Raw genomic sequence first — 14,305 nt, 5'->3', positions numbered from 1 at the left:
CGTGCGGCCGCTCCCTCGTCACGCGGAGACACCCACGGTGCGCGAGCAGCCTGGGCCCGGGATGCGGTCCTACACTGACTTTGGATGGAGAACACGTCCAACCTTGGAAACGTTACCCCAATTTCGCTGATAAGAACTGGGGGACTCGTGTTCCGCACCCGTTGTCCTTCATTTTTCTAGTAACTTAATCGTATCCTATCCACAAGGGGACTGGTCTGCAGCAGGCTGGGATTTCTAAACCTCTTCCACCACGGAGAGTGCGAGAGGCACTGTCCTCAGTCTCCCTGTCTGTCCACCTGCAGCACGGGCGCCCCCCGCCCCCACCGGCCCGCGAGCGCACCCATGTCGCCGTTCTCCATGCCGCGGATGTCGGGGCGCAGGCGGCAGTCCGTGGGAGCCAGGGTCTTCTCCATGCCGCTCTGCAGCTCGTTGAGACTGACGGTGAAGCTGGTAAAATTGTACATCTGGGGGGAGAGGCGCGGAAACCCGTCACCACGCTGGCATGTTTCCGCGCTCCGCTCGGCTAGGCCGCTCGGGGCGGCCGGGTCCTGGCCACTCCTGCCGGTCCACGCTCTGCCCCACAGTCCGTGCGGACGCAGCCCCACAGCCGCCCCGCCCGCCCCCCCCCTCCCCCCCGGCCGGTCCTGGGAAGGCCCCCAGCACCTCCTCACTGTCCCGCACCTGCCGGCCCTCCAGCTCCACTCCTGGGTCCACAGACACGAACCACAGGGAGGAGGAACAAGTGTTGTTTTTAAGAGGAATTCCTGGCAAGAAGTACACCTTTGCCCTGTTGGGTCGAACTATTTTACACTCTGCTGGGAGCCAGCAGTGGCCGTGTCGAGGTGACGTCCGTGTAGGTGGGGGTTCTGTCTCCTTTTTACTGTGGTCTGGTAGGGTGATAGGAGTGAAGTAGACTTCACATGTAGTCCGTATGTTTTACGTATGAACGAGATAAGTAATGATAGATACTAAAATAACAGTTACTACACAAAATTATTACATTTATACAGTCACCCTCTATACTGCACTCTATCATACGGGATGTAATAAACTTATCATGTGCAATATAAATTATAAGCGTAATTTTCAAACATAAGTACCAAAATGCATTTAAGCATCTAAACCGACAAGTCGGGAAAATAATCTCTCAAAAGCAGTCTGGAAGCCCCTTTCAGTGAGACCCAGTCGGTGCAGGCCGCCTAGAGAAGGCACCGTGTGCACGCGGGGCACCTGTCTCACCGCGTGTCAGGGGCACGGCAGCACACGCACACGACATGTTGGCGGAGCACTGCCTTTGCCCCGGGGAGGCCAGGCCGTGGCCGAGGCTCGACTGGGGCTCCGGGAGGGCGGGGAGCCCTCGGAGGCTCACTCTGAGGAAGCAAGGTCCTAGGCGGCGTGGACACGGGGCCGGGGAACGGCTGAGGGGTCTGGCCTGGCCAGGGGTCAGGGGTGCGGAGAGGGGCGGGGGTCGGGGGTACGGACCTGGGCAGAGTTGGGGGGCCGAGTGTTGACCCTCCAGAGTAGCTTGCTGCCTGGAATGACCTGCACAGTCTCCTGAACCTCGGGCACGGCATCCGCCACATCGCCGTCAGCTTTCTGGGAGCTGTCGTCCTGAAACACAGAACACCGTGGGCCGGCCGGCCGGGCGGGACAGCTACTCTCGGAGCGACTGTCAGGCAGGGCAAGATGGGCTCTCTGGTAAGGGAGAAGATGCCGTGATGCTCTCTTTGCAGGGGCTCCCCGTGCTGGGGCTCCCCCAGAGGGCAGGAAGTCAGCAGCACAGGAGTGCACCCCCCCCCCCGCCCTCCTGGGGAGAGCACACACCAACGCCTAGGGAGCCGCCGGCTGGCAGGTGGGGCTGGGGGGCTGGGGGGCTGGGCCTTCTACAGCAGCGGCCAGGCGGGGTGCGGCCCTCCCTGGCCGGAGCCAGTCCCCACACGCCGCAGCTCGGCCCTCCGCCAGAACCGCTCACGCCGGGCGACCTCATGGACCCTTAGCACCTCTAGACTGAACCCCGCCTGCAGACCACATCTGAAGACAAAACGCAACCACCCTCACATTTCCCAAGCAGCGGGACCCGGAGAAGGAAGCAGTGGCCACCCCCGCGGCTGCTGCGGGAGAACGCGGGGACATGACGACGCGGCCTCGGGACCCTCCCGGCCGACGTCCAACAGGGCTCGGTACCGCTGGCTGCGGGCCACGGGGTTCGGTGCCAGGAGCTACAGAAGGCTGCTCCCGGGCAAGTGCTCACACAAGTCTGTCTCATGTCGAGTCACCCAGAGGACAACGAAGCTAAACTAAGGCACCAAAAGCCACCCCTTCGGGCATTTCACATTCCAAGTCTGTGTGGTCTTCACATGGAACGTTCCTTTTGCTTTTTAAAGTCAAAGATGGGGCGCCTGGGTGGCGCAGTCGGTTAAGCGTCCGACTTCAGCCAGGTCACGATCTCGCGGTCTGTGAGTTCGAGCCCCGCGTCAGGCTCTGGGCTGATGGCTTGGAGCCTGGAGCCTGTTTCCGATTCTGTGTCTCCCTCTCTCTCTGACCCTCCCCCGTTCATGCTCTCTCTCTGTCCCAAAAATAAATAAAAAACGTTGGAAAAAAAAAAAAATTAAAAAAAAAAAATAAAGTCAAAGAGCACGTTGGAAGGTGTCCAGCAGCACTCAGGCGATGCCACAGGGCCGGACCACTGAAACCCTGGGGGAGGCTGAATGCCTTGGGCCTGGCCCCCTCTCTCTTCTTACCTCGAACAACCTGACCCTTCCTTTGAGCTACCCCTTCTAGTTTTAGCCCTGAGATCATCAGTATTCCAAAGCTCTGGGGGGAGAGTATCCTTGCCAAAACTTCCCAACTGTCGAATATATTACCTGGTGCTCAGAACTGAAAACACAGACATGACAGTCTTGATTTTTTAATAGGTCTAAGCTAACGAGGTGCTGGGAGACAGGAGGTTTACAAAGAAGAACCCGGAGCACGGCGTTCCCAGAAAGAAACGTAGGTGCACTTGGGCTCTGCCAGGCTTGGGGGACATGGCGTACCAGGTGGCCCCCGAGCCCGGCTGACGGCAGCAGCCTCTGCACACAGAGATGCAGGTAAACCGAGGCCCCGAGCAGCACACAGACGGACGGGCGGATTCCAGGCCTTCATCCTCTCCAGCTGGGACCCCACAGGCCCAGCAGAGGGAAGGCAGACTCCCCCCGCACTCGACTCTGAAGCCCTCCCCCCCTCGCGCCCCCCCCCCCCCCCCCGGGGGCAGCACCTTACCGGCTGTGGCTTGCTCAGGTGGTCGCCTCTCCTCTCCCGCTTCTTGAAGGACTCGTACGCAGCAGGGTCTATTCCCCACAAACACTCTGTCCATTTTCCATAGATCATAAAGAGCTTCTTTTTGCTGTAGTCAAAGGGAATTTTAATTTTGCTTAAGTTTATTTATTTATCTTTAGTAATCTCTACACCCAACGTGGGCTCAGACTCACGACCTGGAGATTAAGAGCCGTGTGCTCTTCTGACTGAGCCAGCCAGGCGCCCCATCAAAGGGAATTTTTAAAACCGTGTTTATAGCAATTATAAACCCTTCATCTAAACAGGCAGCACCTCGATTGTGACCGTGACCGTGGAGTACATTCCCATTCTGGTTTGTCTCCTTGTAAATTTGAGAACCTCTCTGGACAGAGGTGCGAAGAGGAAAATCTGCCTTTGAGGGTCCCCCCTCGGGCCTAATTTGCCAAAGCAGAAAGAAGATAAGGGCACAAGCCCCCACGAGTGTGGACAAGAAAAGGTGAGAAAAAGGGAAGGTTTCGCTGGAACCCACGTGCTGGTCTGGCCACTGCCCTTGAAATACATGAACCTCCAAGACTGTGTCCTTCCCTTTCCTACAAATCACATCAACAGCCCTCGCAATTTCAGCTGGCATTGTCTGCTTTATCTTCATATCCACAGATCGGATGCCCACATCAGTACCCGTCTGCTTGCTTCATTTCCTAACGACCTCTGGAAACTGTCCAGATCAACCACCAGAGCGCTTTGCCGGACTCCAAAAGGAACAACGCCAACAGCGCTGGACTGTTTTTTGTTTTTTCTTTTTGTCTTTTTTGTGTCTTCCTGCGGGGAAAGCACGGTGGCCACGCACCGCCTGGAGATGCTGTTCTGCCAGGCGTGTGACATTTCTGGGAGGGCGGGCACCCCTGCCTCGGGCTCAGCCCGGAAAGTGGCCACGCGGGGACTGGCGGGGGACACTCGGCCAGTCCTCACTCAGGACTTAGTCACCTCGGCCGACATATTCTGTCCCCAAGAGGCACGGCGTTAGGCAAGAGCTCACTCCAGTTTGGGATGGAAAATCAAAAAATCAGAACAGGGTTTGCAGACCCTCCGGGACGGTGCGCGTGGCAGTGAGGAGTGGCCCGTTTCTGCAGGCCCGTTTCACGCTGACCACGGTCTCTCTCTGGGTTGTTTCCACCACCAGGGACAGGCTGCTCGGGGCAATGGCCGGTGCCCTTGTCCTGAAGAGGGCTGCTGTCCTGCAAGGTCTCCGAGCTGAGCCCCGGCTCACTTCAGTGGGCACGGCGGTCAGAGTCTGAAGTCTAAAAGCATCTGACAGGCTGTTTGAACAGGTGACTTTCTGGTACTCGGCAGCAGAAGAAACAGCACCCACCGTTTTACCCTGGAAACTTGTTTCTAATTAAAACATAGGTGGGGCACCTGACTAGCTCAGTGGGTGGGGCACCTGACTCTCGATGTCAGGGTGGTGAGTTCAAGCCCCATGTTCGCATGGAGGCTACTTCAAAAAAAGAAAAAAAAGAAGAAGAAGAAGAAAGAAAGAAAGAAAATGTCTAGTTTTTAGGAGGTGGAAGGGGTTTCATGACATTATACAAATCCCAATTTCCTGACTGGGGAATAAAAAGTGAGAAATCTGAGGCCAAAAACATAAGATAAAATAACCCAAAGGTCGGGGCGCCTGGGCGGCTCGGTCGGTCAAGCGTCCAACTTCGGCTCAAGTCACGGTCTCGCAGCCCCGAGTCGGGCTCTGTGCTGACAGCTCGCAGCCTGGAGCCTGCTTCGAATTCTGTGTCCCCGCCCGACCCTCCGCCTCTCTCTGCCCCTCCCCTACTCACGCTCTGTCTCTCTCTCTCAAAAATAAGTAAACATTACAAAAAATGTTTTTTTAAATAACCCAAAGGAGAGAGAACCCCGGAAAATCTATTGGGAACTTCTGACCGTTTCTCTGATCCAACACGTAAAAAGTCTCTAACTCCCAGAGTGCCACGAGCCGGCCCGTGGAACTGAGGCTCCCACTACGGTCTGAGTTGTGCCTGGCAACACGTGGCAGACACCGCTCCGGAGGAGACGCGTGGTCACGTCTTCAACCTCAGCTCTGTTCGCAAAAGCGCAGCGTTTCCTCTCAGTGAGAGCACCTCATCTCCTCACGTCCATTTGATCAAAAGGAGTCAGACCCAGACCTCTCCTCCTCAGGAGAGGGCGAGACAGACCCCGATCACTCACCGCCCGGAAACGACACTTAAAACTAACCCTTCGTCTCTCTGTAGACCCAGTGAGGGAGTGTCTTCTCTAGACCAAACAGAGTCATAATCTTTTCTAGCGTGAGCGAACGTCACTGGCACGCCCACATCGCCATCAAGGGGCGCACGCGCCGCCCACGGTGAGCCACCCAGACGCAGACCTACTTTTTGTCCTGGATGTGCCCCTCCACTTTGTGAAGTTCTTTTCCAAACAGTCCACACGGTTTAAAATGAAGCACACACTTATCTCCAGTTCTGCGGGAAAAACAAACACAGGCTTCCGTTGTACGACGCGAAATGTCTGGGAAAGGTGAACCGAGACACCCGGGTGGCCGGGGCTGGGGCGTCGGGCAGTGACCGCGATGGGCGCGGGGCACCTTTCTGGGGTGACGGAGATGCTCTGACACTGCCTGGTGGCAACGGTACGGTTCAGTAGATACACCGAAACTCACTTAAATGCGTGAATTTTACAGTATGCAAACTGTATCTCAATAAAGCTGCTAAAAAACAAAGCCGCTATGTCACGAACTTCCAGGAGGAAGGTTCGAGGGTGGACAGAGGTCAGTATTTGAGGATGTTTCACGTGGGAATCCCATCATTCTTTAGTGTCATTTAAAATCTCAAAATCAATTCGCTACTGCGACTGAAACCAAAACAAGAGGTGAGCAGGGGCACAAGATGATGCCACCACCGACCAGCACCATGGCGGCCACCCCCAGGCCTGGCTCTTCCCGCAGGCGCGCCGAACCCCGACGGCCTGAATGGCAGCCGGGAGCAGGCCGGAAGCGTGTCCCCGAGCTCACGGCAAGCGCGTCTGGGGCTCGGCGCGGTCTCTGACTGGCGCGCGACCGGTGCCATTACCTGTGGTTCAGAATCTCCACCGTCCCGTACTGCTCTATCCAGAGCTTCCCGATAATCACGTTGTGCACACAGCAGGTAGGGTTGGTCCAGGTGTAAGCCTCATTGTGTCTGTGAAAGATGCCAGAAAACACGCGAGTCAGACGCCAGCAAACAAAAGACACTGCGTGACCCTAAAAAGCAAAATACCAGACAGAATTAAGCCATAATTGCCTTAAAACCTGTGCCGGAGTAGAATATCGCTTTGAACTCCCTCGAACAGCGGCTATTTATTTAGCATTTGTTTGAAATTTATTTCTGCTTTCCTTTGTAGCATCAACAAAGCTTTCTACTTAAATGTCGAGACAAGTTAATAAGCAACAGGAGACCACCGAGACAAAGAGAAAAGGCTGTCCCGGGAAGCTGTCCACACAATGGCCTCTTCAGCCGGCGCCTGCGGGAGCCGCACGGCCCACACCCCGCCCGAGGTCCAGGGAGCAGCTCCGTGTGGAACGCCTTCCCAGACGCCTTTGCTCGTATCCCTCATCCTCCCCCAGTGGCCTGACCCAAGGAGAAAAGAACCCCTACGGATGTGATGCAAGTTCGTGAGACCCGTGTCTCGAGGGAGGCCGTGTCAAAGAGCCATGATCAAGGGCAGAGACTAGCTCAAAGCAGAAGTATTTCAGGACAAGTATTCGGGGCCCCTCAAATTTCCAGGGGAAACTCAAATGCGTTAATCAGTAAGATTTGCCACTTTTCAGTTCTGCATGCCACGCCCCAAGAAAGCACAGACCGCCGCAAGACGCACATGCTTCCCAGAAGTGGGGTGCCCTCACTGCACCTGGTGACCCCATCAGCCCTGGGTACACGGGGGTCAGGGGCTGGTATTCTCCGGCAACCAGCCAGGCTGGGCCAACGTGAAACAAAAATCATACCCCGTGCTTCATCACGGCGGGCCACGGTTAGCAAGACGTGCATCTCAGGGAGCCTGCGGCACGCCGTGGCCTAGACCGGGTCTACGCTGGTTTTGCAACGTCCACACGACTGCTAGAGATGGGCTTTTGCTTTGCGAGGTGTCCGAACAAACACCGGGGAGCGTTTGGACTGAGATTTCATGGGTGTGCGGGCAGCCTCCACGACGCCCCTCAAAGTCCCCCACCTCCCAGGTTTCATCCGTGTCTCCCTCCCACCCTCAAGCAGCGTGGTCCTCGTGACCAACGAGGGTTTAAGGTCAGGGTGAGGCCACCTCTGCGATGAGGTCCTAAGAGACACCGTGGCTCCATCCCCCTTGGGTCCCCAGCTCTGGTGGATGCCAGCACCCCGCTGTGAGCACCCCCCGGCCTCCTGCCAACGGCCACGGAAGGGGGCCTACAAGCAGATGTCCCACCAGCCGCCTTCGGCCCGCGTCCTGCCCACCACCTCACGGGACCCCGAGCCAGAGCGCCTGCCACGCTGCCCCCCCCACCCCGGCCCTAGCCCTCAGAAACCACGTGGCAGAGGAGAGAGCGGCTGTTGTAAGGTGCTACGTGCGGCTCATCACCAAGCGGAAGGACTACCACAGGCAGTGACTAAAGCCATCCAGGTCCTCGGTGGGCTGTCCCAGACGCCCACATCACACCCAGTCCCGATGAGGGGTCTGGGGGGCGTTGCCTGTTCGAAGGAGTGTCTGCCGGGGGAAAGACCCTTCTGCTGGAACTTAAGAAAGGCGCCCGCCCGGCCCCCGGCCTCCGCACTCACTTGAGCAGCTCCAGCGTGATGGTGCCCCGGGGCTCGGCCTCCACGCTCTTGCCCCAGAACTTCAGCTTCGGGTAGATGGAGCCGTGAAACAAGAAGTCCTGGTGGAGGCCTTCTGAATAAAATGCACTGATCGGGGGGTGGTGGCTCACCTGCTCGGATATGAATCTGAATCCTAAATCCTCCCTAGGCACAAAAACAAGAGGGAGAGAGCACATCAGTGACAGCGAAATCCGACAAAGGTTGGCTCGGCACACCTCTTGGGGGAGCCCCGCAGCCCCCGGCCACCCTGAGTGACAGAAATATTCAACACTCGCTCTCTGACGCCACCCTTGGCCTGACACTGACCGCCCCCCCGCCCCCCCCGACACTTGCACGTGCGCCCACCGCCTCTGGGCAAATCTGAACCCCGCATGGAAGGAGAAAGAGTGTGAGGGGCCTCCACCCACGCTGCCCCCAGCACGTGCAGGTCTAGAAGAAAACTCCTAGAGCCGGTGATTTAGACGCGGCCACCTCAGCCCTCGAGGGGCACCCAGCGCCCAAGAACCGCAAGAGCGGCCTTCCCGAAGGGGGCCCTCCTCTAGTCCCTGCTAGGGCTCCTGGAAGTTCTGTGACGTGCCATGTCTGATGCCCCAAGATACTCCTGGGCCAGGAAATGGGATTTTCAGTACATGCTCTTTTTCAATAAAAATGTCAGTTTTTAATTGTTCCGGAACTGTGAATACACCTACAGCTGTAGTCGTTAAAAATTATAAAAGCTAAACCACATAATTACTAACTTAACTGGAATCAGAATTTCCAATCGTTACAGAGGAAGGAAAGTTGAAAAATTAGATTTTAAAAGGTTGCCAACCAAGGTATGTAATTTACAAAATGAATACTTGTCTAAGAAAAGAAAGTGCTATTTTTAGCCGCTGAGGAGCAATCTGTAGGGAAGAAGACACTGGAGAACGACTCGGTTTAGTTACAAAGCTCCTCAGACCGGAAGGGCCCTCGGGGCCCCGCGTGCAGCAGACGCGGCCGCAGTGCGACCCGGACCCGAAGACGGGCCTGCACGCCCGGGAAGATGCTCGTTTCTCGGTCAGTCCGGGGCTTCGCCTCAACCCCTCAGCCGAATCCTGGAAGTGACTGATGATCAGGGGTGGCCGTCAGCACCACGGGTCGTGGATGGTGGGTCATGCTGTCTCTGAACCCACGTGCTCACTTCCCGTCGTCTGGAACTTCTTTCGTATCAGCTTTAATTCCTCTTTTCAAGATATGTTAATGGTGCTTTTCAATAACGAAAACGCCAATAATTTCCTGGTGGCTAGACAAGGTCAGAGCCACCCACCCGGGCACCAGGACACATGCACCGTGGGGAGGCAGCAGAGGCGTGGCTGATAAAGAAAGTGCTCTCTGGGAACTCACAACAAAAGTTCCTCTGAACAGTGAGTCTCGGGGCGGGTCTTTCCCTCACCTGGGCCTCAGGTCCCCCGTTTCTGGACTGAAGAAGCAGGGACTTGCCACGGTCACCCAGGGTCGCCTGCACGGACCCCCACGGCAGCACCGTGCCTCTAACACGCCCGGCTGCCTCCAAGGCAGCGGGGTTCCGAAAGCAGGTGCCCGCGCACCGAGCGGCAGCCAACATCTCCGTCCGTGAGAAAACCAGGCCAGCGGCACGCAGAGGGGCCAGCGGCAGGGCCGCCCCGGGCGGCCAGAAACGGGTCAGAGCCCGGACCCGGACATCTGTGCCACCGTCCGAGTGGGAGGTGATTTATGCCTGTGTTGCTAACACTGCCGACTCCTCCCGCAAAGGTGTGAAAGCAGTGCTGACACACACACACCCTGGCACACGCTTCCCTGAGCCGCACGCGCCCGGAGCGCCGACTCAAGCAGACCCACCCCACACCGCCCGTCCACAGCCACTTACTCACCTTTGAGAAACTCTCATCATGAACAACTCGGCCATTAAGGGCAATAAACGGCCCGAGAAGCACAACCCGCAGGGCTCCCTGAGATCAAGACGCCGTGACGACACAGCACGCCGCCACGACTCCGCGGCGCAAGGGGGCGGTGCGTGCGTCAAGCTGGGGCGCACGCAGACGCCAGACACAAAACGTGGCAGCGTAACTTAGCAAAAGCCTGTGACACCATGGGGAAATGACGATGGCACGATGCTAAATGACAGACCACACACGTGCTCGCACTCAAGGAAATCGACCACAACCTTCACGGTCTCCTGTGGGATGACGTCTCCCTTTTCGCTTTTCTCAACTCACGCATCTTCTAAAAAGGGTGTGCTCTTATCGTTGAAGTTACGCTTTCATTCACTAAGACACCCCCACAGACTCTCTACAGGACCCGGAGGGAGCCCCAAACGGCCCCACAGAGGAGCCCCAGCCGGGCTGAGCAGATGGCGGGGAGCACAGCGCCACCGTCCGCTGATTTACTTGCTGGTCTGGGTGGGCACCTCACGCGGGCAGCGGGGTCGGGAAAGAGCACCCCAAACAGGCCCGGTCCACCCTCGTGGGGCCCCCGCCAGGACCGCCACAGGCCGTGCCGTTTCTGGGGCGTGCGCGGGGCTCAAAGACCAGGTCAGAAGACCAGGTCGGGGTGGGCGGCACGGGGAGCCACCCGGCAGAGACCCCACCCGGCCCCTGGCCAGCACACGGGAGCTACTGCCCGCAGCTGCACCTGCCCTGGTGACAGTCACCAGATGCCCTGCTGACGTGGGCCGGGCCCGTGTCCACGTCGGTTCCAGGAGAGCCAGCGCCCCTCCGTCGCCCGTCGCCTCCCCTCCTCTCTGGAGCCCGGCGCTCCGCTTCACCCCTGCGCAGCCGTGCCGGGCGCCCGCGGCCCCGACCCCTTACCTGATCAGCTCGTACGTCTCTCCCAGGAGCGGGTTGAAGGGCTTGCCGGTCCTCTCCCACTGGGAAGCCACCGCCGACACCGCGAAGGCAGCAACGCACTGGGAACAGCGCACAGGACGGTGAGTGGGGGGCCACGGGGGGGACGCGCAGCCTCTCCGCGCCAGATGTGCTCCCGCTGGCACGGGTCTCCCTCGTCACGTGTTTTGAGATTACGGAACTTCCGGGGAAACGCCCGTCAGCGCGAGCACTTCCTCAAACCACACAGGCAGGAATCGTGTGCCCCCCTCCCCCAGCCCGGGCGGCCCTGAGGCCCCGTGCCAGGTCGGCGGGGTGGCCGCACCCACACACGGTTGGGGGGGGGGGGGGCCCGGTCCCGAGCGGACCCAGGAGGAGCCGAGGCACAGGGCAGGACGGCACCCAGGAGTCAGCGGGAGCCACGCGGGCCGACCACCGCGGGCCACTCACGTGGCGTCACGCTCACTGGACACCAGGCTCGTGGCTGGCGCCCCCGGAGGGGCCCACCGCCCACCTGCATCCTTTCCAGGGCCTGGGACTGGCAGGAGGCTCTGTGAATGAGGTCCACGTGCTCCATGTACTCCGTGATCCGCTGGAGGAAACTCAGAGGCTCATTGAAGGCGATGGGCATGGTGATCTTGGACAGCTCCTGGAAGGAGCCGGTGAAGACCCGTCACCACGGACGGTCCCCAGGAACCCGAGCCCACGCCCGCCCCGCTCTGAGCGCAGGGAAGATGCCCGTCCAGCTCGTCAGGAGAAAGGAAGTCAACCCCGTGGAGACCCGGCCTGCTCGCCTGCTCGAGCAGCAGCGCTGCCCACGGGCCACGGGCAGGGCAGGGCAGGGCAGGACGGAGAGAGGCCCCCACGGCCAGCGGGGGTGCAGAACGGGGCCGCCTGGAGACGGGGCACCACGGCAGAAGCGCGGGCGCACCTGCCCTTCGGTCCCGCGGCCGTTTCCGGGAGCCCGCCCCACAGATGCTCTGGCAAACACAGCAGACATGTGACAGGGATAGGCGGCCAGAAGGCACGGCACCGCGGGGTGACCGTGCGCCTAAGCAGTGGCTCTACGTGGCTGTGGCACCACGCAGCGAAACAGAGGCGGAAAAGCCTCTAGTTCATCTGAAGAAGGAGGGAGGATGTGACACACGGTCCCCTCATGAGGCACGGGAAGACAGACCACGGAGGGTGGAAACGGTCTCCTCGAGGGGAAGGGCCAGTACAGCGCGAGGGCAGGGACGGGAAGGGAAATTCTTGGAACCTCAGCCCAGAGATCTGACTTTAGGTTTACGATTTTGAACAAAAGTAATTTAGAAAAGCAACGTCCAAACATCGAGAACAAAAGAAGCAGATGAGCGCACGCAAGCTCTGGGGGCCCAGCCACGTGGACGGGGACCACGGCAGGTAACTCCAAGCACGGTGACCGGAGACACGCCTTCCAGACAAAACGACCCACAAAAGGGAACCAACACCCACGTGTCAGCACACACGCTGGTGGCGGCAGAAGTGGTCCTGTCCTCCGGAACTGTCGTGTGTGTGGGATAGAGCAGGTGAGTCATTAATTGAGTGCTGGTCTAAATCGGTCACCTGCACTGTGGTTAGAAACTGGGATCGTCGGTGTGGGGGGACGAGGCGCAGACATGCGACCGAGGGGGCTGGAGTAATCCCGTCATCCCAGATTTCAACCGTCGTTGAAACAAATCCAAACAGCTCCTAGCTCTCCCCCTGGAAAGACCTAGAACAGCAATTCATAGCCCACCCCCCTACCCCTAGGGCCCAGCTGTGGTCCTGAGTCCTCTCTCTCCCTGCACAAGCGGCTGACTCCAGATCCTGGACGAGAAAGGGACAGAATGAGCCAGAGCTTCGTCTATAAGGGATCACGGCCAAGCCGAAGAGGCTATTAACAGCCAAAGAGGGAGTGGCTCGGGGGCTGGAATGGACCGGGGAGGTCTGACTCCGTGAGTTTGAAAAAAAACAAACACAGACAAGCTAGTTGGTTACACTGGCCATGCTGGGTCATGCTAGTGAACCACATCACGTGGCGACCGTGATAAAGTGAGAATCACTCACTGACCCTGACTTTCTTCTGCAAACCGCACTGGCGGCCGCAGAAGGGCACGTTCTCGGCACAAAAACGTCCCAGGAAATAAAGGAAGAGTGACAGCACCGGCCCGAGCGCCAGGAGCTCTTAGTCGGGAGGGAGGTAACACCACAGACGGCAGAAGCACAGACAGAACGGTGCTCCGACAGCCGGGGACCGGACCCGGCGGGTAGCGGACGGTGTTAGCGCGTGGCCTTCTGAAGTGTGAGGGTGGCCGTGCTGGTGGTAAAGAGAATCTGTATCCTTCAGCAACACGAAAGTATTCACAAGTGGGGTCTGCTTCAAAATACGAGGAGAGGCGGGAAGCGGCGAGGCGTGGCGGTGTTCCCCGGCCCTGCCTGCCTCAGCGGCCCGTTGGCCAGCCTGGGGCCGCCGTCCCAGTGGGCGAAGGAGGAAGAGGGCCGTGTGCCACCCCAGAGGCGAAGCCCGTGGGTGCTGAGCCGGTGTAGCCCGGGGACGCGCCGACCCACGCATTAATCCGATCCACCCTACGGTGGGGCCCTGGGGAATGCAACGTGATGGTGTCGCTTTATGACAAGAAGCTGCAGGACCAAGGAGCTAGTCAGTGTTTATTATTTATTTTTGAGAGAGAGAGAGAGACAGACAGACAGAACCCGAGCCGGGGAGGGGCAGAGACAGAGGGAGGCACAGAATCTGAAGAAGGCTCCGGGCTCCGAGCTGTCAGCACAGAGCCCGACGCGGGGCTCGAACCCACAGACCGTGAGATCATGACCTGAGCCGAGGTCGGACGCTTCACCGACAGAGCCCCCCCAGGTGCCCGACCAAGGAGCTAGTCAAGTTCAACACCTATCTTCAGACAGATACACCCACCTAGACCTGACCTGCTCACACAGCCAGAAACGTAGGGGAAAACACCGCTAAGAGAAAAGAATCCCAAGCGTGCCATTTTAGAAGACAAGGGACGTGTGGGGCGCCTAACTGGAGTGACTCTTAGTCTCGGGTTGTGAGTTGGAGCCCCATTGCTGGGTACAGAGGTTACTTGAAAATAAAAATCTTAAAAAATTAAAACATAAAAAAAGCCAAACAGGTGCCTACACAAATACGTGTGTGCAGAAGCAGGGTCAGAAGGCACGCCTGGGTTTTCCAGCTCTGTCTGCCGAGAGGCCTGGGGCAGGGTCACCCCAGGAGCGTCAAGCACATCCCGCGCCAGCCCTTGGTGCCCAAACACCAGCCGCCAGTACGAAGACAGCAGGGGGTACTAGGAAAGCCAAGTCAAGTGCGTGGTGAGCAGTGACGCTCCG

The 14,305-nt window shown here is 58.6% G+C and overlaps 1 protein-coding gene across 4 annotated transcripts in view; it reads right to left on the bottom strand.

Annotated features, from left to right (window-relative positions):
• Positions 1-14,305, bottom strand: part of OSBPL2 (oxysterol binding protein like 2) — a 36,215-nt gene that overhangs the window by 2,646 nt on the left and 19,264 nt on the right. For all 4 annotated transcript variants that reach the window (XM_081795390.1, XM_081795392.1, XM_081795391.1 and 1 more), the window contains 8 exons: positions 11,460-11,594; positions 10,931-11,028; positions 8,085-8,267; positions 6,372-6,479; positions 5,676-5,765; positions 3,262-3,385; positions 1,483-1,611; positions 341-464 (listed from right to left, as the gene is read on the bottom strand). In XM_081795390.1, coding sequence (XP_081651516.1) covers positions 341-464; positions 1,483-1,611; positions 3,262-3,385; positions 5,676-5,765; positions 6,372-6,479; positions 8,085-8,267; positions 10,931-11,028; positions 11,460-11,594 — 991 coding nt within the window. The remainder of the gene's footprint in view (positions 1-340; positions 465-1,482; positions 1,612-3,261; positions 3,386-5,675; positions 5,766-6,371; positions 6,480-8,084; positions 8,268-10,930; positions 11,029-11,459; positions 11,595-14,305) is intronic.

Source organism: Panthera onca, chromosome A3 (assembly GCF_046562875.1).
Source record: "Panthera onca isolate mPanOnc1 chromosome A3, mPanOnc1 haplotype 2, whole genome shotgun sequence".
Taxonomy (NCBI): Eukaryota; Metazoa; Chordata; class Mammalia; order Carnivora; family Felidae; genus Panthera; species Panthera onca.
This window is presented reverse-complemented; position numbering and strand designations above follow the sequence as displayed.